The sequence below is a fragment of the Halichoeres trimaculatus genome, unplaced genomic scaffold (genome assembly GCF_033239565.1).
Source record: "Halichoeres trimaculatus isolate MK-OKI-2021-1 unplaced genomic scaffold, fHalTri1.1 fHalTri1_scaffold_21, whole genome shotgun sequence".
Lineage (NCBI taxonomy): Eukaryota > Metazoa > Chordata > Actinopteri > Labriformes > Labridae > Halichoeres > Halichoeres trimaculatus.
The window spans coordinates 14,545,591-14,566,958 of record NW_027437199.1 but is presented as its reverse complement, the minus strand read 5'-3'; the positions used below and the strand labels follow the sequence as shown (position 1 = coordinate 14,566,958).

The window sequence follows — 21,368 nt, the reverse complement described above, 5'->3', positions numbered from 1 at the left end:
CGCGGTAGTTCACGCGGATCATAACAACGGTACTGTTGTCCTGTTGTGTGCGCGCGCGAGGCAGAGTGTGACGTCAGCGTTTCCACTGAAAACGCCGGCTTACTGTTTACACGGCAACGGTGTCGGGAGCATTTCAGAAAAATCTCACTCTGGAGGCCATTTTCAAAAGTTTGCGTTTTAGGTCAGCTAAAACGCTGTTTCTGTGTAAACACGAGGCTAAAACGCAACAAAACTTTTGCGTTTCACCCTGAAACCGTTGTCGTGTCAACGTCCCTTTAAGGGTTGTGTTGTAGGGTTTGCATTTGTGTTTTTGCTTTTGCATTCATGTTGTGGCTTTTGTCGTCTAACACCCGGCCAAGATAAGCCAAGCTTAATACAACCAAATCCCAGTTCTGTATTGATGATAGGATATTAATATAATTTGACTTAACAAGTCAAAGTAGCTACAGCAGAAAGTTTGCTAGCAAATGGAAAAATAACAGGAAGATGATCAAACAGAAACTTATTTAATGCAATGCCTTATAAAGCAATCAAGACAATGAAAAAAAAGAAAAAGATATTTTATCCATTTTTTTCAATTACTGTAACTTTACATAAAGCATCAGTTGGTCAATTAATATATCACATTGCTACCTAAAAATGCATTGCTCTGATGGATACCATCTGTCACCTGTGCATGTTTATAACCGGGTAGTAGATTATGATGTTATTAAAGTAGACACTAATGAAACACCAGCCTTTGCAAGCTGTTCTCCAGTTTAGACACAACACGTGACCAGCTTTTAAGGCCCACAATAACAGAAATATTACTAATACATTTCCGTATTGATAATTAAGTCATAATAATCCTGATGGGAATAATGAGGGTAACAGCATTTAATCATACAGTCTACTGGACTCAAACAGCCCTAGTTTACAAGGTCATGTCATGCAGATTGTCTGTGTTTACAGTGGAGCAGAAGCTTTATGAAAGATGTTGGAACTAGCAACCCCAGCCAAACAGCCGACTATACAACTGCTTCTACCACTCAAGTTTCACACTTTTCAATTCGCTCTTGGTTGTAGAATTCAGAAGCACTTTTGTACACTTGCTGATAAAGCCCACAACAATAAACTGATAGGATTGCAGACTGATTCACACTCGCAGTTCAACTGAAGATTCAATGAAAAGCGTTTTGTTATATAGCTATCAAATGCATCTCATAGCCTCCCTGAGTACATGGTCATAAAATCAATAATCATCTTTTTGAAAAAAAAAAAAAAAAAGCTCTCAGTGAATCCATCTGCTAATGAAGATTGTGAGGTGAATTTGAAAGCTCTGAGGAAAAGCTAAGATGAAAATGTTGGTAAACAAGAATGAAAACAACAATCAGTCACAGTGGAGTTAGCCAGCCTGAGAGAAAAGACTGCACAAAACAAAACCTGGCAGAGAAAGAGAAGAGGAGGGAACAGATGGATGGATGAACAGAGAATAAGCCTGCCTACATACTGTGAGTATTCAAATTTCACTTGCAGCCTGGGAAGATTCTTGTGAATGTGAACATGCACACTTTCAAAAATATGGGCTAGCAGTCCATTTGTAGTTGGAAGTTTGTCACATAGCAAACAATCGTCTTTTGTTCTATTTGTGGGGAGCTATTTATACTTCAGAACCTGCACCATGTCCTCTACTACACCGTGTAAAAAAAAAAAAGAAAAGCAGCCACACAGGGAGCTGTGGGATAAGAGAGGTAAAGAGGGAGATGTAGAAAAACATAAAGAAAGAAGGGAGGGGGGGGGGCTCTGCAGTCCCAGAAACAGTGAACAGAACAGTGCCAGCAGCAGGGAAGTGGAGCATCAATTAAGGGCAGCGTGCCCTAGATGGCACAGTGACATTCCCACAATGCACCACTGCTGTGGCCACCTCATGCATGCACACTTCCTTTAGAAAGTCAGTTTATCCCTGACCTCTAGATTTAAAGGAGAAATATGGTCTATTTGACCCTGGCCTTAATTTCAAATGTGTCTGTAAGAAAATGACTCATTGGTTTCAATCACTGTAGAACTTGTTTCCTCTAATGAGAAGCTACGCCATGCTATCTGATCAATATATGTCAGTTAAAGTCCTCCAGCATGGCAGACAGGATTCCTGCAGAGCTAAACCTCTTTACTGATTCCTTCTCTTTACAACAACCAGACTCAATGTACAACAACAGTTATTTTATCTGGCAGCATGAAGGAGTTACTCATCTACCAACGCCTCAAATGTTATCTTCTCTGTGCTAGTGTGTTACACAACTCCTATGTAGGATCCAAACATAACATTTCAAACAACAGAAACAGAATAAAAAGAGGTATGGAGGCTGTGTTAGCTTAGCAAACCCCATGTTCTGAGAGGTAAAACAGCTGTTTCCATCTAAAGAGTCTCATAACTCTGAAGAATGAAATGTGACAGGTATTTTCAAACACAAAAATGGGCCTTGTTTGTTGTCACACACATAGGGATCTTAGCCTATCATTATTAGAATGATTCAGAACCACGGTGATTGAAACACACATGAAGTGCATCCAAAAAGTATTCACAGCGCTTCACATTTTCCACATTTTGTTATGTTACAGCCTCGTTCCAAAATATAATTTAAAAAAATCCACAAAATTTTACACACAATGCCTTGAAATGACAATGTGCAAAAAGTGTTTTCCGCAATTTTTGCAAATTTATTAAAAAATTCAAAAACTAAGACATCTCATGTACTCAAGTATTCACAGCCTTTGCTTGATATTTGTTGATGCACCTTTGGCAGCCATTACTGCCTCATATCAGTCTTTTTGAATATGATGCCACAAACTTGGCATGTCTATCTTTGGGCAGTTTGGCCCATGGTCATTATGAGGTTTAGACATAACAAAATGTGGAAAAAGTTAAGAGCTCTGAATAGTTTCCATATGCACTGTATGCTCACAGCAGGCCCAGGTTTTTCAAAACAGTGGAGCTTAAAGGGATAGTTCAGTTTTTTTGAAGTGGGGTTGTATGAGCTCTATGTGACCACTAAGGACATTAGATACAGTAGAAAGGTGTCTCCTCTCCCTCAGTAAGACACAAACTTTAATCGCTGGTGACGAGGAAATAGGCACAAACAGGGAAATACCGTACCAGATTCAAAGGCTATTTTCTCTGCCTATAAGAACTAAAATCAAAAAGTAATACCACAGTTTAAGAGTACGCTACATAAAATATTTTTTAAGTGCATTAAGTCTTCGGAAATATAAACATTTATCCGGACCTAACTAACTGGTCATGCATCCTTCCGCGCAGCGCTAGTGCGCTCCGTCCCCCCTCCTACTTTCAGCTGTAGGGAATGTAAACAAGCTATGCTTCGGGCGCCGGTTGTAGCCTCCTGTAAGTTTGATCAAGTATCGTAATTCTTTTGTTTGTACTCTAAGGATTGTGAGGCAGCGTAGGAAATTCAAAATGAGTGACTATGACAGCGGTGATGAAGTTCCATTCACTTTGGAACCAAAAGGATACCTGTATGAACCGGAGTACACAGAAGAAGAGCTGCTACAGATAGCGACTGAAAGGAATACAGAGGAAACATCCACGGACACTGGACATCAATTACGATACTTGATCAAAATTACACAAGGCTACAACCGGCGCTTGAAGCATAGCTTGTTAACATTCCCTACCGCTGAAAGGAGGAGGGGGGACGGAGCGCACTAGCCCTGCGCGGAAGGATACATGACCAGTTAGCTAGGTCCCGATAAATGTTTATATTTCCGAAGACTTAATGCACTTAAAAAATATTTTATGTAGCGTACTCTTAAATTGCGGTATTTACTTTTTGATTTTAGTTCTTGTAGGCAGAGAAAATAACCTTTGAATTTGGTACGATCTCTCCCTGTAAGCGCCTATTTCCTCGTCACCAGCGATTACAGTCTGTGTCTTACTGAGGGAGAGGAGACAACTTTCTACTGTATCTAATGTCCTTAGTGGTCACAGAGAGCTCATACAACCCCACTTCAAAAAAACTGAACTATCCCTTTAAGTGTTTAATGTTGACATCAGCTCACTGTGACAGAGCAACAAATAAAAGTCCAGTCTGGCTCTCTGTCGGCATCTGTTTGCAACTCCTCTTGATGTGATCCCTTCTTTGACCAACCAATTCACACACAAGCACAAAGAACACACCTCTGTTGGCATTAAATTATTGAATAGTAAGCAGAGAGAAAGACACGCACACACACACACACACTGCATACCCACCAGGGGTGTGTAATAAGACACTGAGGAGTGCCTCATGTGCATGCCTGCAAACACACACTAACCCACAGCCACACACCTGTCAGCATTAGATAAAACCAACATCTTTAATCCAGTATTAAGGGACACCAAACGATATGCCAACACACAGAGGAAGAGTATTAATAGACAGAACATCCAAACCAGAGCATGCAAGGTCATCCCAGAGAGAGGAGACAGACTATGATGGGTCAGTGTCCAAGCGTATGACATCACATCCTGTTAGTGCAGATGCAGCTCAGAAACGCTGACGCAGAAACTTTCAACACTGCAGAGACAGAGTGAATAGCCTCAAGCTTTAATTTTTTCACATACTGCACCTGAACACAGCTCAGCTGCAAGAGTCTTGATTTCTATTTTTTCTACGCTGTTGATGTCAGCTTTTTCCCTCTAATCCACAGTCACATTTTGAACAACAACCAATCTATCACCTTATATTCCTTCTTTACTTTATCCCTTCTTTCCCATCAAATCATCAAGTATTTCCTCATCTTTTTCTTTTCTGCTGATGCATCGAGTTCAACAACCTGTCAGCAGCTTTAGTTAATGTTTGGCTGCAACCTGGCTAACTCAGATCATTAAGTCCTGTGCCAGTCTACATCCTAAGTGTGTGTCGTTGTGTGTAATTCCTGTCTAAATTTGAAGTGTTTTGGAGGGACAGACCTCCCACAGCTAGATGTCCATCCCTGTTTTGTAATTACACAACATGAGCAGACTTCCTTCTGTGTAGGGGAACTTTCCCTAATCCTCATGCAGTTTATCCCAATCTACATCCAGTTCAAATGTCTCCCTCCAGGCTGCCGTCCAAACAGGCACAGCTCATTCCTCACAGCAGGAGAGCAGGCAGACAGACGCTCACAGGGACTGGCTGTCAGAGATTCAAGGGGGCGTCACCTGTGGTCTATCACAGTTTGAAAGAGACAGATGGGAGAAGATGGAGCAAGGACGAAGACGAGTGGGACGGATGTTCCCAAACATGGAGTAAGAGAGTAAAATCTCCTTTATGACCCACATGAGAGGGAAGAAGAGACACAGAAAAAGACTGGGAGTGTAACGGGGATATGGTTACTGCTACTGAGAGATCAAAATTCCTACTGGCTTTTAAAGCCTCACTGTCATCATCATGAAAATCCCCTGAAGGACTATTACAGAGGATGCCAAAGGGATAAACAAGAAGATAAATCACTTACAAGCACTACAGTCTTTCTGGAGTTACTGCATAAACACCCTGCACAGTAGAATATACTACATCAAATCCACACTATAAAGGGAAGTCCTTGATTCATATGAGTCATCTGCTTTAAACTCATGATACAATACAGACCAAAGCTAAACATTAAGCCTTCTTGGTGAAGTTTAAAGGTAAACTGTACTAACAAGTAAGAAGTGCGTAAAACCACCTTTAAAATGTATAAAAATCATAATAAAGCCAACTTAAAAAAAATCTTTGTCAATATGAATATTTTAAGATACTACAAGCTACTTCTATGGAAGCCCTAAGTAGACACACAGCCATACATTGTATTTATTTTACACTTTAAGTTGTTTTCTTGACAATGCACATTATTTTTCAGATTTGTAAAGTCTCCCCATTTGACACATTAATTATTCCTATTTTCTGGTGATAACAAAGGTTGTTTTCTCACTGTAACTAGAATCATGTTGGGACAAATAAATCATGTTGACAATGACAAATAAGATTTAAAAAAAAAACATGTAATTGACTCATTACCGAAAGAAGTAAATAAATGGCTGGATGGATACCTGCTATTATGGATTCCACTGAATAAGACCAATTATGATCAAAATATAATAAATTGAAAAGAATAAATAAATAATAGCCGCCAACACTTGAACCCGACCTATGATGTGCATTGAAAATAACTTGTTAGGTTGAATGGGGGAAATAGTCAACTAAAGGTTAATTATATACACTTTAAGTTATCTAAAACCTTTTCTCCCAAGTTGAGTTCCCAGAGGAATTTATCTGCACGTTATTATATTACATGTGTATCAAGTTTATTTCAAACTCACTATTGAGTCTCATGTGTATCCTTAAAGGGTTATTTTAAAGACATCCAATATTAAACTGGTCAAAGCTGCGTGTAGCTACTCACGTGCCAAGGACTTCTTTAAAATCAAAAATCTTCTTGATGTCGTCGACTTGTTTCTTCCACGTCTCTCCTCTGCCGGTGTCTCCGTTCTCCCGAGCCATGGCGCTGCGTTACTGGCCCAAGTCTGACCGACAGTGGGCAGCGGGAGGATGGATGCGAGGACAACAATTCAGTACGAGAAGAATGTTCTTCTGTCTTTCTTTATATTATCAAGAAGAAGATTCAAGCCTAGGTGGATGAAAGAGGTATGAGGAGTCCTGGGGGTCTGAGCTCCGCTGCAGCAGGACCATGTGAGTCGGTCCCTTTGCAGGTTACCGTATCCCTGCTACTCTCTCTCCCTTTCCCTCCCCTCTTAGTAAGGACAGGAGCCGTCAAACACACGGAAAGACACGAAACTTCCCGTGGAGGCTTTCAAAATAAAACGAAGCATAAATTGTGCCCAGAAGCAGGATACACAAGTTCATCAATAATGGCTTCGAAGATGTTTCAAATTGATAATAGAGTGTCTATGCGTGACGTAATCAACTCGAGCTCGACCATGTTGGAGGCACTCTCACGGCAGAACGGAACTGAGCCCCCAGGTATACAGGATTATTGTCAAACAAAATGCATTAATCAGTCGGATCCAGAAGAAAACATTTCTGATGCTTCTGACAACCAAAAGGGTGAGGGGTGCAAACAGTTGTCAGAAGAACGGAGAAGTTTTGTGGCTAGCTACACTCCATGAGGGTTCCCAAGACAATAATGTCATCAATCTTGCATTCGAGTCTGTTCACAGCATTTCCTGCCAGGTAGGTCATGTTCTCTGTCCATATCTTAATATCACACTTTAGTAAAAGCTAATATATCATGATAGAGTAAAACTTTGATTTAGAGGTTATTCACAGCAAGACAGATAGTACATAAGTAAAACTCAAGTGTATTTCAGGTGGCTTTTTTTAGGTGTTGAAAAGTAAGCCTCTCCCAAAAGGACATCAATTATTCCATGGACCCTCTCCCCCATGAAAACTTTAGCAGTAACATCTGTGTTTTCATACCTTCAGGTTGATGATGATGACGTTGATAAAGATGCTAACTCCTGGTATGGGTCTCTCTCGCTTATTAAGCATATTTTTTTCCCAAAATATCTGTCTTTTTCTTGATGGCTGAACCCTTAAAAAGAGTTTCAGTGTGTACAGTGCGTTTTTCCACATTTGTTGGCGGATAAAGCATCTTAAAATCATATTTTACCGCGCACGTCCATCTCCGTCCATTCAATATTTACGTTCGTGTGTATCGCCACCGTCGACTTACATCCGGGTAACTGCTAAAATAGTGACGTCAGTGCCAAGTAAATAAGTGGTGGATATTAACAATACCTTTATCATCAATACTACTAAAACTATTCCTAATGTGAAATGAAAAAATCCAAGGTTTTATCCACATGACAAATTCCATGACTTTTCTTTTAAATAAAATAAAATGTGGTCACATTTAAAAAAAAAAGGGAAAACATAAAATATAATTAACAGCCAAACAAGTGAAAAAAATCTGAATCTTTCCAAACAGAAACTGGAATGTTATATGTTTCTTTAATCTTTTTTTTTTTGTTGTTTTAAATCACAACTCCAAATAATTTTATCATTATTCACATTTGTAGTTTATGATGAGGTTTCTGAAGTTGTTAGGCTTTTTAAAGAGCTAATTAAATAGATAGCCTAGTTCAATACAAAAACATTCTCTTTTGTATCTGTAAGAATTTACCATAATTTAACAAATACGCAAGCTTTGTCACTTTGGTCGGTGTTAAAAAAAAATGCAATATGCTTTTACTCTGAAGGTAATTTCCTGCAACTGAATGCAGATTACTGGTTACACATCTCCAGCTTGACTGAGGACCTGCTGCCACCTGCAATTGTCTGAACGCGGTGAATACCTTCGCTGCCCGCATGTTTTAGGGATTTCCACTCATTTTAAAACAGTTTTATTCGTCTTATCGGCTCTTCCTAAACCCCAAATGGATCATATCAGTTTCTTTTAACCGAACTTTATCGTGGCAGTTCAGGCTGCCATGTAAGTCAGCTTTATTGGATGCTGCTCATGCATCCTAAACGCCAGAGAGAGAGAGAGAGGTGTGTGTGCGAGTCAGGTCAGGACGAGGCAGCAATAAATTCGCATTGCGCCAACTTGCTGACAACAACCATCATCACCATTTGGGACCCGTAAAGCCGTTTGTTGAGCTCTGTGGCTGACCGAGGATCAGGGCTGACCCCGACTGCAGCTGCTGCACCTTCACCTGGGTTCAACCTGTCTGATAATACCTGGATTAGAACGTCTCAGTCTGCAGAGGAGCGCTGATCCCCCCGACACTAACAGCTGCAGGCGCTGGGGTCAGCTCAGGCCGGGTTACTGCCCAGAGCGTACACGCATTCCCGGACTTCTGGTGCGTGTGCGTGTGTGTGATGCTGAAGGGAGACACTAAGGGAGGAGGGGGGAGAGGAGTACAATGTTTTGCAGCTTCAGCTGCTCATGAGTATTCCGGCTGCAAACTACTGCAGCTCTTCCACAGCAGCAAGCAAGGGAAGCACCTCGCCCTCCCCCTTTTTCCTCCCTCTCTTCTCGACCTCATCCTTCACACTGAGTCAGCAAATCCCCATCTCTCTCTCTCTCTCTCTCTCTCTCTCTCTCTCTCTCTCTCTCTCTCCACACACACACACCCACACAAACACACACAGGCCCGTGAAAGATGATTACCCAGCTGCAAAGGAAGGAGGAAAAAAAGGAAACAGCATCAGAGAGGTGAAACGAAAGAGAATGAAGGTCAAAGAGATGAAGGTGCAGACTTCATGTCTGCCATAAATTAAAGCTATTCAGCTATTCAGTGATGTGGATATATCACCAAACCAAAATTATTTGATTTGATTTATTTAATGTTCCAATGATTGTTTGACTTTAGCCAAAAAAATGGACACTTACCAAAGCAACTGAGTCTTTGTCACATGACCTCATCCAGTTACAGCCTCAGTCAAAGTACAATGAAACATCTTACGATGTCAGAGTAAGAAAAGCACAGATGTACTTAATCAAATAGATGACTGCTCAATTCCTGGTACTGTGCATACTGGTGCACTGCCACGGATTAAAGCGGCACTTGAATAGACATGAGTCACCGTTGAAGATGTTAGTGAAACCTGTGCTTTTCATCCTCGAATGACATGGAGATAAATACAGATGTATTTTTTAAGCTGTTAATGGTGTAAAGCTAGTTATGAGGTATGATAAAAAAAAGACTACAAAATAGCATAACACCCCTTTCAGCTATGCGTTTATTATAACATCACTTTAGTCAAGTGCAAAAGACTATATGGTTCTACTCTGATAAAACAGGTTTGTGTCAAATGTAGAAATGCAATGTGGGTCTGACAAAATAACCCTCTCAAGCTCTGAATGCTTGTCCACAATATGCACCCTTTACTGTTTCACCCAGGAGACTGTAACCCTCATCACAAGTTATTTCCATTTCCACGCAATTGCTCTATCAATCGAACAGAGTGGGAAAACAATCTGAAACGAACAGCCCCGTGCCGTGCATGCACTGCTCATTTAGCTCCCAGCGTAATGAGAGCTGTTGCGTGAAAGTGCAATCAATTTTCTAATGTGCTAAACTACAGCACCCACCGGACTGACAGCAGAGCCAAAACCAGACAAGAAGTTTAATGGTGTTTTTAGGACTAGCCGTCTACAGCAATGCATAATTGGGAAACAGAACTTAAAATGAGCGCCTGGAGCAGCTTTGAGAAATGAGGGTGTCAAAAATGCTCAGAGGAAATTGGCATGGAGAGATGAAGGGGCAGGGATGGCTGGGAGAAAGTTTAAAGTTGGTCACTGATGAACGGCGTTAGCCTCAATGCACAAATAAAAGTTTAAATCCAGGGACGTCATTTGTGTTGCAATGAAGGTACAGAAAATTATTATCCGCACTTATTCCAACATATAAAAAGCAGACATTTTTACAGTGTTAGAGAGTTCATATCCTTGCAGTGAAACAAATTTTCTCTGTATAAAAACAAAAGTAACACCCCCCCAAAAGTGAAATAATCAACACTGTAGAGGCCTCCCTCCACTGTCTCACTGAGCCATTACAGCCTCAACATCAACAGAGGCAAACAGCAACTCAACAGTAAATGAATCCTCGCAGAGCTATTAACATGATCTGCCAATTTAACATGTTCCATTAGAGGAGAACACAAGAGAGCCATCCAGGAAAACCCGGGTACACAGCGTACTGTCCACAAGAGGGTGAGAAGGAGAGAACAGGCTGAAATGAAAAATCATTTCAATAGAGAACAGAAGGTTGAGTCACTTCATGCAAAAGAAAAGCATCATATGGAGGGCTGTTGACACTAGCAGCTTCTTCTTCAGGAGTCAAAGGAACCGTGTCACTGTGGAGTGCTCTCCTCCTCTTCTTCCTCCTCTTCAGAGTCTTCCTGTTGGCTTTTCTTCTGTAGTGAGGAGGAGGAGGAAAAAAGGTTCAGCCTCACACTGCTGTTCAATAGAAAAAAATTAAATTTTCTTCTTTATTTTAAATATAGTTTGTAAAAATATATATAATATCACCTATTAATATGCTTTTTCTTATTTTCTCAGTTAGCTACAAGCCTTCTGTTCTGCCCAAAGTTGTTGTTTTTTTATTCTTCACATTGCAATTTTCATTTTCTTTTCTTTTTCAAGGTTTTTAAGTTAACAGCTAACAGCTAAAATGTTATACTACTTGTTAGCTAATGACAGCATCCCACCAGTTTCAGGAAGTCGATGAGCTTGTAGGCGTCTTCTCCCGTGGTGAGGTCGACGAAATCTCTTGGGATTCTGTAGCTCAGGCAGGGACTGGGCTGCACGGTCACCTCGCTGGTGGTGCAACGAAATAATGGACCTTCCTGCCCACAGCGGAAACGTGATTATCATTAGAATAGTTTCAGGTCTAATTGATTTATGCAAGGCTTGAATTAAGCATCTCTTTTGTATGTTGTGTTTTTGCAGAATTGTTGGGAGTACAGAGTAGGAAAAGTCATGGAAGTGGAACAAACAACTGCTGCGATGAGGACTGTAGCCTCTCTTCATGGAGTGGGCACTTGAAGCTACATAGTTTACTTAATCTTTAATGTCACTGGAGCCTTTGTCATGACTGAAGCTATAAAATCGTTCATATCATGTCCTGAAGGCTGACCTGCTGCTGGGCGATTTCCCCACCAGACATCAGCTCCTCCCAGGTGAACAGCAGAGAGTCTGTCACCTCTCCGAATGGATTCAGGTCTATTAGCCACACCCTCCCCTGAAACACAGTCACACGCAATAATAAATCACATCTCAGTTTGTAATTGACTATTTTTGAGGGTAAATACATCAAAATGTGTCAGTTTGCTTACTTGGCTGTCTCTGTAGACATCAAACACAACTGTAAAATAGGAAAAACAACCGTATTTAACAACTTCTCCTGCAGTGATTCATTTGCATTAAATATGTATCCAATAGCTTTACAAAGATTAGTTAGAAAGGTACTTTGCTCCAGGCACATTATGCTGTTTGCATCAATTTCGGGTATACATTTTTAACAACTTGCAGAGACTAAGAAGGTGAGACTTTAAATAGAGAAAAAAGGATGCTGGTGCTTACAGTCTTCATCCAGGAAGTTGTACTGGATGTGCTGGGTGAAGAACTCCTGCACGGCCTGACAAACCTGCTCCTCCTGCTTCAGGACGTGTGGGTAGTACTGTGTGTAGTCTCTCTGGGAGATGGCTGAGAAGAGACACGGACACCATCATCACAGCTCAAATTGAATTCTATAATTGTTTCTAAATTAGCCTGCAGAGGAAAAGGAGAGCTCAAACATCATTAAATCACTGTTAGAGCAGATTTTTTTAAATAACTCCCATAGCAAGCATTTTCAGCTCAGTTTGCTCACAGTGGGTTCCTCCTGCTTCTTTGTGCAAAGAAACCCAGCTGGGTACTTCATAATCCAACTTTTATTGCTGCTGGTATACAATGAAGGTAGAGTTTGTATCTTCAAAGATCTTCATTAAAATTAAACAGTAGATGGTTTCTCTGTAAGCCTTACAACAAAAGGAGCCAAAATAATCCTTTTATCTTCAGTTCATTGGCTCTTGATCAAGTTTAGAAGTGGTTTTCAGATTTTTGTGAACTTATAAAACATGCCCCGGATTTGTGCTGTACATCTGATGTTATTTAAGTATGTTTTGATCCTCCTGAGGCTCCATTTCAGCCAGTATCACAGACAGGATCTCATAGCTCTGATCTTGTGTTTTAGCTTTCTATCTTTTGTTATTGTTATTCTTTTAATATTTTTTTTATTTCCCTTCTCTATTGTTGGTGGTTTAAACCATTTTGACTTGATTTATCCCTTAATTCATTCCTTTTTTATCTGTAGTTGAATTAGTCTTTTTAACTTAATGTACAGTCCTTATTTTTGTCATGTGTGACACTTAAAACTATTCAACCCATTTTAAATTAGTTTTTTTTTTTTTTTTTTTTTTTTTAAGCAAAATTACATTTCCTCCAAGTATTTCCTGATACTTGCTTGAATCCATCTTACCCTCCGCATGGTGCAGGTTTCCAATGCCAGAAAAAGCAAAGCAGCCCCACAGCATCACTTAGTCACCACCATGCTTCACTGTCAGCGAGGGACGGGTACCAAACTAGGTTCTTTCACAGTGACCAACCAAATTCCATCTATAATACAAAGTATCGATTCACGTAAAATTAAATGGTACTATGTTTCGGTACCTGAACGCATCTTCGTGACCGTGAGGGAATGAAAGAGTGGGTGATTTTCCATATTGGACAAGAACACAGAATTGCAATTTTATATTTTGAGAAATATACTGAATTGAAAAACTTTGAGATTTTTTTTAAACATTGATATTCATTACTATTTAAACACACATAAAAGTACTGAATGTTAGTACAGTTGAGTACCGATATCAATTGCCAGGTACTGGGCATTGGCACCGTATTGTTTCAGATGTGGAAGGTAGCCATCCCTTCTGTCTGCAGGGCATCATTCTTCCTACTCTGGACCTTTGGCTGATTCGCAGCACATTAAAGCCAACTTTTCTTATGTTTGTGGTCAGTAATGGTGTGTATCTTTGAGTTCAACCATGGAAACCTTCAATGCGTTATTTGCGCCTTTCAGTGCGAACTTTAACGTCAGTGCTTGCTGCCATCAGGTCTTGTTTGAATCCTCAGGAATCTGGTGGAAGTGGTTGTTCAGTGTGTTCCTCAAGCACACACGGTACAACTAATGAAGCCCTGAAGTAGTTGCATTAGATTTGCTTTAGAAAACACCTGGTGCACATGATTCCTCTTGTGAGCAGTTCCATTCAGGGGGTTAAATAATATTTAGAACACTATACTGATTTTAAAAAAATCTTACCAATCAGTTTGTTTTCTTTGACAAAGCAGCGAAACTCTCCACCAGGGATCAACTCACTCCACTTTCTCAGGACCAGCTAAGGACAGAAGACAACATAGTAGACAAAATCCCTTAACTTTCACATTGATAACCAGTTTACTTTCAACATCAAAGAGTTGTCTGACTCAGTTTGTTTATTGATATAATGATGAAAAAGTAACTAGCAGAATATTCTTCATGGCAAAGTTTACTCTTTGTACACAGTAAGTGGTCCTAAAACTCATCAACAACACACATTTTTAGCATGAGTATAGGAAATATGGAGACAGTTTGCAATATATGTGTTTTAAAAGTGACATACCTCGTAGTTTATAGCTGGATCTGGGGAATCTTGGTCACTACATTGTATGAACCTATGAAAAGACGGAAGTTATAACAAATGAAAACATCTTTTGTGGCTTTACAAAAGTTAAAAGTTTGAGAAAGAAGTTTTCGAAGTGCCTGACAAAAACGATACACATCTCTCTCACAATCTCTTTCCCAAGACAGTGCACGGCTGTAAATCGCTCTGCAATAAATGTGTATCATCCTGAGCAGGAGAGCGTGAGCAATAAATCTTAGATACGAGTATTTCTTCAGCAATAACTTGTGTTTTACTGCAGATTGAAACCAGCCTGTGTGAATAAAATTTTGATATAATTCTTTAAATTTAAATTGGTTGTCTGCTAAATGCAAAATATATGAATTTATTAGTCGATATTGTCAGATAGCAAGGCTTACGGCTGTGTGAGGTCGTGGGTGATGAAGTCGGAACTCTTGAAGAGCAGAAATATATCACTGAGGCTGTGACACTGCAGGGAGCTGTTCAGAGCAATCCAGTTAGCATCCTGAAAGACACACACACAAAATTGAATTATGCTTCAAACCTTAATGCTGGCTCTGACACAAAAAGCAAATCCAATCTTTGTTGCATTGAACAGAACAGAACAAGTCCTTTCACATGAAACTGATTTTCTTTTGCCTCAAACTAAAAGGACGACCGTCTCTTTAACCTTCAACAAATGCATAGTTCTACCATCCTGAATGACAACTGGTTAACCCAATTTTGTTATAAGCTGAGTGTGCAATTTTACCCGGGGAGCGCTCCAGTTGAGTTTGGGAAAAACACGTCCACCCAAGGCGTTTATGGCCTCCAGTACTGTAGAGGTGAATTCTGGGAACTCAGGAGCCTATCAGACAGAATGCAACTTTATCTCATAGGTGTAATAATAGTATGATACAGAAGTGAGCTGTTTTGAGCTGTTTACAACATGTTATTTCAGTGCTAAAACATTTTTTTAAATGCATGACTGGCTATGGTGCTAAAAAAAACTTAAGACTCAATCCTGCAGAATTCACTTTTCACATTTTTAAATATGATCGATGTCTCAAGCACGAGAGTGAAGCGGTTCACTTTCCTGTCAGTCCACAGAGTGAGGTAATCCAAGAAATGTAAATCAAAGTTTTACGAATATGTCATAATCAGGTGAAGGAATAATTTCAGTTGTCTTTTTTTACCTGCATTAATAAGAGAATGTACAGGTTAGGACTTACAGTGACAGTGGTGGTTGTTTCATCATCTGACCACTAGAGGGGAGCAGAGCGCAAGAAGTACAAGCTTTATTGAGCGCAGTTGTGACTGCAGATATCACTGATTCTGTACATACATGTCTGTGTAAGGTAACAAAACAGATGATAAGTCAAAGTGGTGTAACAACAATGATCATTTCATTAAAACTGTTGCATGACTTTGCTAGAAGTAAGATGCTACAGGATGATTGAGTTAATATTGAGTAACAATAAAAAAAATAGAATAGATAAAGAATCTCTCAAGGGTTCAGTTAAGTCACAGTGCACTATGAATCTAAAATGATTTTTCCATCAGTTTCACTTAGCCTAATATTTAGATTTCAAGGTAGTAACTCCAATCAATAGTTGTGGACCCAGCAATAGGTCTTTTTAAAAACAACAAAAAAATAGTGCATGTGTCAAGCTGTTTGCAAACACTGCCTTTCTTGTTTCTTGAATGAGCAAGAGATCAGTCACTTTCCACTAATAGTATGAAAGATATTCTAGTGAAAGCCTTTCAGAAAACGGAAAATCAGTGTACTCTACCTGAATGTCTTCCTCTGCGTTCAAATCACTGTTCTCAGAGTTTGTTTGCTGTGCGTTATGATCACTTAAGAGAAAATAGAGGGGGAAAAATCAAAGATTAACAAAGTGTTGTAATAATCGAGTCAACCTTTAACATCGCATCACCTCTAAACACATTACAAAGCCACATGCTTGTGTTTCCTCCTACCTTCCAGAGACTACCAGTGTCCCATCGTCCAGTAAATAATCTATTACATTCTGAGGCAGCGGCAGAATCACACTAGAATAAAGAAGGCAGGGGTAATGTCGTGTTATTAACAGGTAATACAAAGATAGAGAGGGTAAGTGTCAAAGATAAATAGACACAACTTAAATTGTTAAAGCTAGATGAGAAGGCAGGAATATGTTTGTCTGGTTTGCTGCTAACGTTAGCTGTGGCTGAAATGACAGTGTTTGGAGAAAATAAACGTAAAGAAGAAATCCTTTGAATTTCGTCGCAAATTATCGTTATTTACCTTTTGATTGTATTTTTCTTAAATATCGGATACCAAACCGAAAATTGACAGTTGACAACTTGCTCCTTCTTCATGCTGCAATATCCTGGAACGAAAAACCGTCCATCAGTAAATACTGTCCGTACTCCTGGTGCTTTTGGCTAATTCAGAATCGAATAATCATTCATCGTCTCAATACTCTGGGACAATAAAATCCACTTTCTAACACCTTTCCATTTGATGCTTTGTACTTTTTCTAATCTTATTGCCAATCACTCAAGACTTTAACCGAACAATATGTTGTTACGGTGGGGGACGCTTTTTTGAAGCGCACGTGTGGGCGTGGTCAACGAACCCGCTGATTCGCGACAAAAGATCGTTTATTGTAAAAGCGAGTCCTCACTCAATACCTAGCGGGACATTACTTAACGATTGCGGTCACCCGTATTATCTTAATTAACAAATTAATTTATCGGATTAAATGTAGCCCCTTTAATCTTTTCGACATAGTCAACAAATAAAATTACAACAACAACAACAACAGCACTTACATAAAATACTACTTTGGGTACTTTTTGTTTTTATTTCCTGCAATCATCTAAATTCAAACTCCTGTGCACAAAACACGACAAAAAAAACAGCCCTTCCAAAAAAGCTTAGTTATTTGTTTACCTTTCCTTCTCTATAACTTCGACCAAAATTACAAAATAGGAGCGTTATTCCCATTAACCATTAAAATAAACCGTGACATTTTCAAACCCGGGTGTTGTGACAGAGTGACTCTTCCGACTAAATATACTAGCCCTACTATCACTCACAAACGGTTTGTGTTTCACGTGAGTTAAGTTTGCTTCTTTTTACATTTTAAGTAAATACTAAAAGATTAAAATGCGCAATCTCAAAACCATTTATGGGGTGTTTGTGCAAAGCTTAAATCTATCGTGATATAAACTTAGACACTATGAGAACCGCTAAACTTGAAGCTTTAACAGGGGGAGTGGTGGTACTTAGCTGTGTATCTCAAGTTGTAGCTAATTGAACAACTCATGATCTCACACGTCTCCTTTCGTAAACAGTAAAATTGCGCTTTTGAATTCTAATTTTGTTAGATTTTCTTGCGTTGTAAGTCTGTTTTAAGTTTCTAACCTCATCTTTTTGACACTACTTTTCTCTTTTTCCAGTTGATACACCAATAATGAGCAACCCAGAGAAACCCAAAGTAACTACTACTCCACACATTGTGAAGGAGGAGGTACATGTTTTCTGTGTCTTATGGGTGTTTGTCTTTTGGTATAGTTGTGGCAGGACGAAAACTTTAATAAAACACTGACATATCATCAGATCCGACTTCTGCAAAAGGAAAGAAAAAAAACTGAGGCGTATGATCAGATAGGTGTCAATGAATCCCGTGAAGTTGTGAGGGACAGAAGTATTTTCATTATTAACATCAGTATTGGTAACGAGTCAACAAGGAAGTTTCGCAACAGTGACTGACCTGTGTTGACTCAAGCTGAAATATTATTGGAAAGGATAGTGTTGTGGAAGACATATTACATAAAGTAACGATTATGATACCATTAATACTGCGAAAAGAGCTGTTTCGAGCGTCTATTGAAAGGTTGTGTCGCAGTTAAAATGAAAACTATTGCACATGAACATAATACATATGACAGTCATGCTCTGGTTGGGAACCTGGTATTGCATAAAGCATACTCATTGTTTATTTACTGATCTCCTGTTCAACTCAAAAATATGTTCTGAAAAAGGTTTTTAATTATTTACATAATATATGTTTGAAAAGCTGGTGTAGAGCATAAAAAGCACATTTTTTTTGAGATGGAAGCCAACTTTTGTGTTTTTTAATCATGATTTTTACAGAGCAGCATGTTGCATTCAGTGTCTTTCAGATCATCTGAACTCTTATGTTGTGTGTGCACTGTCTGTGTTGCAGCCTATTGCAGCAGGAAAATGGGTGAAGCTTGAGAAGACAACATATGTGGACCCTGCAGGAAATGTCAGGTATGCTATTGTCTAATAAAAAAAACACCCACGTTTTTTCTGGGCACTTAAAATTCTTGATTTCGATTATCAGGAACTGGGAGACAGCAAAGAGGACAACGAGACAAGCAAACACAGAAGCAGACGGTGAGTGTCCCTGGTCCCGTTGTCCCATGTGTGTCCTGACAGAAAGATCTGATAACTTGTTTACTGACTTTAATATGCTTCTTCTGCAGGTGTTGGAATAATCGCCCTGCTGAAACGGACTCTCCACAAAGACTGTGTAGTGATGGTAAAGCAGTTCCGTCCTCCTATGGGATGCTACACATTGGAGTTTCCTGCAGGTTAGAGGAATCTCACTGGATTTTGAAAACAACTGTGATCTCCAACTCTTTCCAACTAGCTCAGAGTAACTTATGTCTGTTTGCGGTTCTTAGGATTGATCGACGAGGGGGAAAGTGCAGAAGCTGCTGCACTGAGAGAGCTGAAAGAAGAAACTGGCTACAAAGGAGAAGTAGTTGGTGTCACTCCAGGTACCATTTCATAGAGCCCTTCTGTATAATAAATTGCATTAGCTCCCTCTCTGCAGGATCTATCTTCTGCATGTGTTTGAGAGTATCTAAGGTCAGCAATGCCAAGTGAAAAAAGTTAGGCTTGTGTTTGTAATTCAGGCTCATTACAAGAAATAATGTGGTTTTGTTGTTTTGATGGTAGTGACCTGTCTGGATCCTGGTCTGTCCAACTGCACCACTCAGATTGTCATGGTCAACATTAACGGAGATGAAGATGAAAATATTAACCCAACACAACAACTCGGTGAGAAAAAAACAAACTCCTTAAAAAGCAACCCGTGTTCATCCTACTTGTTATTACTATGCTGCTGCTGATGGCACGTAAATATTGCAACATTTCTCAACCCAGAAACCTTTCCCATGATCCAAATTTTAAAAAAAAACACGGAACAGAGAATGTCAAATGTGGTCAACACAATCCTCATCTTATATGTTTTTTTATTTAAAGAACCCTTACACTTTCCTGTAGCATAAAAGCATGTTGTTTAATACTTTTTCTCTTTGGTTCTTCCCCAGGTGATGGAGGTGAGTTTCATTTCTTTTTTTTTTGTTTAGAATATCTCTTTTATTTTATTGCAAAACATCAGACAAACTTTGATCCTCTCTTTGCAGAGTTTGTAGAAGTTCTTCTTTTACCTCTTGATGCGTTCCAGCAGAAGATAGATGGTGAGGCTTCAATTTATCTTGTATGACTGTTTGTCAAAAAAAACTCACTCTAACTCTTTCTTTATTGGATCCTGCAGATCTGCTGAAAAAAGAAAAAATAGTGGTGGATTCCAAAGTGTACATCTTTGCCATGGGGATGGTTCAGGCCTTCTTTAAACCCAGAGAGCTGCCTGTCCTGAAGCAGTGATTCGTTCATGGTGTTACTATACAGCGGGCTCCCACACAGGACTGGAAAATTCGTAGTAGGAAGTTTGACAGGTCCAAAACTTAACAGGAATGTTGCACTGTAAATTTTAGACTTAATGTTATCTCATATCTTAATGTTTGTTTCTATGAAGTGCAATGAGCATCCATAGGGCAGTCTGAAGACACATTACAGCTCTGTGCTAAATAAAGGAACTGAAGACTCACAAAGGCAACAGATTCTGCAGCACTTGCCATGGGAATCTGTCAGGATTTCGTTGTAGTTAAATACCTTGATTAACAAATTATTAATTCAAGCTTTTTATGAGATTATAAGTACTGTTACAAAATATTCTTTCTCATATTTGACATTCCTTTCATTTTTCTAACACACCATTTTCTGACATCATGGTTCATATTAAAGCTTGTTTAGTTTTTACATTCATCATTTGGTAGTTCTCATACATTGCAACTTTTATTTCATTTAAAGGTCAGTCCACATTTTTGCACTATTACATATGAGGACCAAGTTTGGAAACTGTATTTAATTTTGGAGCTTAGACCTAGAACTCTGACTTGATGAGAGGAGGGGTTTCTAAAAGAGTGCTGTATTCTGACTTTGAATTTATAAATGTAGCGTGCCTACACTAGTGTTGTAGAAAACCCTCAAACCCTTATTTCAGCTTTTGTCTGAAATGTTTTTTTTTTTTTTTAAAGCTGCTGCCTCTTTAAGGCTTACTCTCCAGATCCCCCTTTCCTTTGATTGGCCAACCTTCTGTTACCCTGTCAGGGGCAGTCTAAAACATGTTCATATGACTTAGTCTGAACTTTAAATCAATGAAACCCTCATCTTCCACTGTTATAGATAATTCATTAAATCCCCAGAAAACCAGACAGCAGCTGATCACAAAATTGAGCTTCCCTTTGGATTTTTAGAGCATTTTAAGACCAAAACCTTTGACTTACTAAAGGTAGAGGGCATTTGATGAGTCATTTATTGACCATGGTCTCAAAGTGTTAGAAGTTAGATACAGTCTTGGTTGTCATATTAATATTAGTGTTAACATGTGTGAGCTGATTATGATCTGTAATGACTGACTGAGGTACTGTATTGAGCAAAGAAGTGACTGCCTAATAACTTACGCTGTGCCTCCAGCCTTGTTGAAATGCGATAACAGGTTATGGATGTTGTTGATGTAGAAATAATGGACCAATGAATAAATGTAATACAGCTTCTGCTTTTACCTGTATTTGTGTTTCCTTTCATTGTGAGTTGCCACCAACAACTAAATAAATGAAAGAAAGGAGAGTTCTTGTTTTAAATTCATGGTTGAGAAGTTCAATTCTCGACCAGGATTAATAGTGTGTGTATGAATGTGATATGAGCTCTTAAAAAAGCTGATGTGAGCTGTGTTCCTTTTTCTCCTGGCTCGAACATTTTCATCTTAGCCCTTTAACTACCTTTTTTAAACCTTTATCTCATCTAATCTTATTTTATCCTTTATCTAATATACACTCCGT

General features: G+C 39.2%; 3 protein-coding genes across 4 annotated transcripts in view; 1 reads left to right on the top strand and 2 right to left on the bottom strand.

Moving 5' to 3' along the window:
* The window catches only part of camk1da (calcium/calmodulin-dependent protein kinase 1Da), an 86,107-nt gene extending 78,430 nt beyond the window's left edge, over positions 1-7,677 (bottom strand). The window contains exons 1-2 of one of the 2 annotated variants that reach the window (XM_074698122.1): positions 7,434-7,677; positions 6,400-6,520 (exon numbers count right to left, since the gene is read on the bottom strand). In XM_074698122.1, coding sequence (XP_074554223.1) covers positions 6,400-6,497 — 98 coding nt within the window. In that variant the 5' untranslated portion in view covers positions 6,498-6,520; positions 7,434-7,677. Of the gene's footprint in view, positions 1-6,399; positions 6,739-7,433 lie in introns of those variants that run through there. The other variant, XM_074698121.1, reaches the window with a different exon arrangement.
* A 1,603-nt stretch (positions 7,678-9,280) lies between these two features.
* Positions 9,281-16,749, bottom strand: cdc123 (cell division cycle 123 homolog (S. cerevisiae)). Its single transcript, XM_074698835.1, has 13 exons — positions 16,450-16,749; positions 16,143-16,214; positions 15,956-16,019; positions 15,395-15,427; positions 14,935-15,030; positions 14,582-14,688; positions 14,163-14,214; positions 13,823-13,898; positions 12,046-12,168; positions 11,799-11,827; positions 11,600-11,704; positions 11,172-11,309; positions 9,281-10,877 (listed from the first exon to the last, which is right to left on the bottom strand). The coding sequence occupies exons 1-13, from the start codon at positions 16,521-16,523 to the stop codon at positions 10,815-10,817; spliced, it is 1,032 nt and encodes a 343-aa protein (XP_074554936.1). The 5' UTR covers positions 16,524-16,749; the 3' UTR covers positions 9,281-10,814.
* A 444-nt stretch (positions 16,750-17,193) lies between these two features.
* Positions 17,194-21,097, top strand: nudt5 (nudix (nucleoside diphosphate linked moiety X)-type motif 5). Its single transcript, XM_074698235.1, has 10 exons — positions 17,194-17,264; positions 17,610-17,680; positions 18,380-18,447; positions 18,521-18,573; positions 18,663-18,770; positions 18,864-18,959; positions 19,141-19,242; positions 19,515-19,523; positions 19,611-19,664; positions 19,742-21,097. The coding sequence occupies exons 2-10, from the start codon at positions 17,624-17,626 to the stop codon at positions 19,849-19,851; spliced, it is 657 nt and encodes a 218-aa protein (XP_074554336.1). The 5' UTR covers positions 17,194-17,264; positions 17,610-17,623; the 3' UTR covers positions 19,852-21,097.
* Positions 21,098-21,368: the final 271 nt, after the last annotated feature.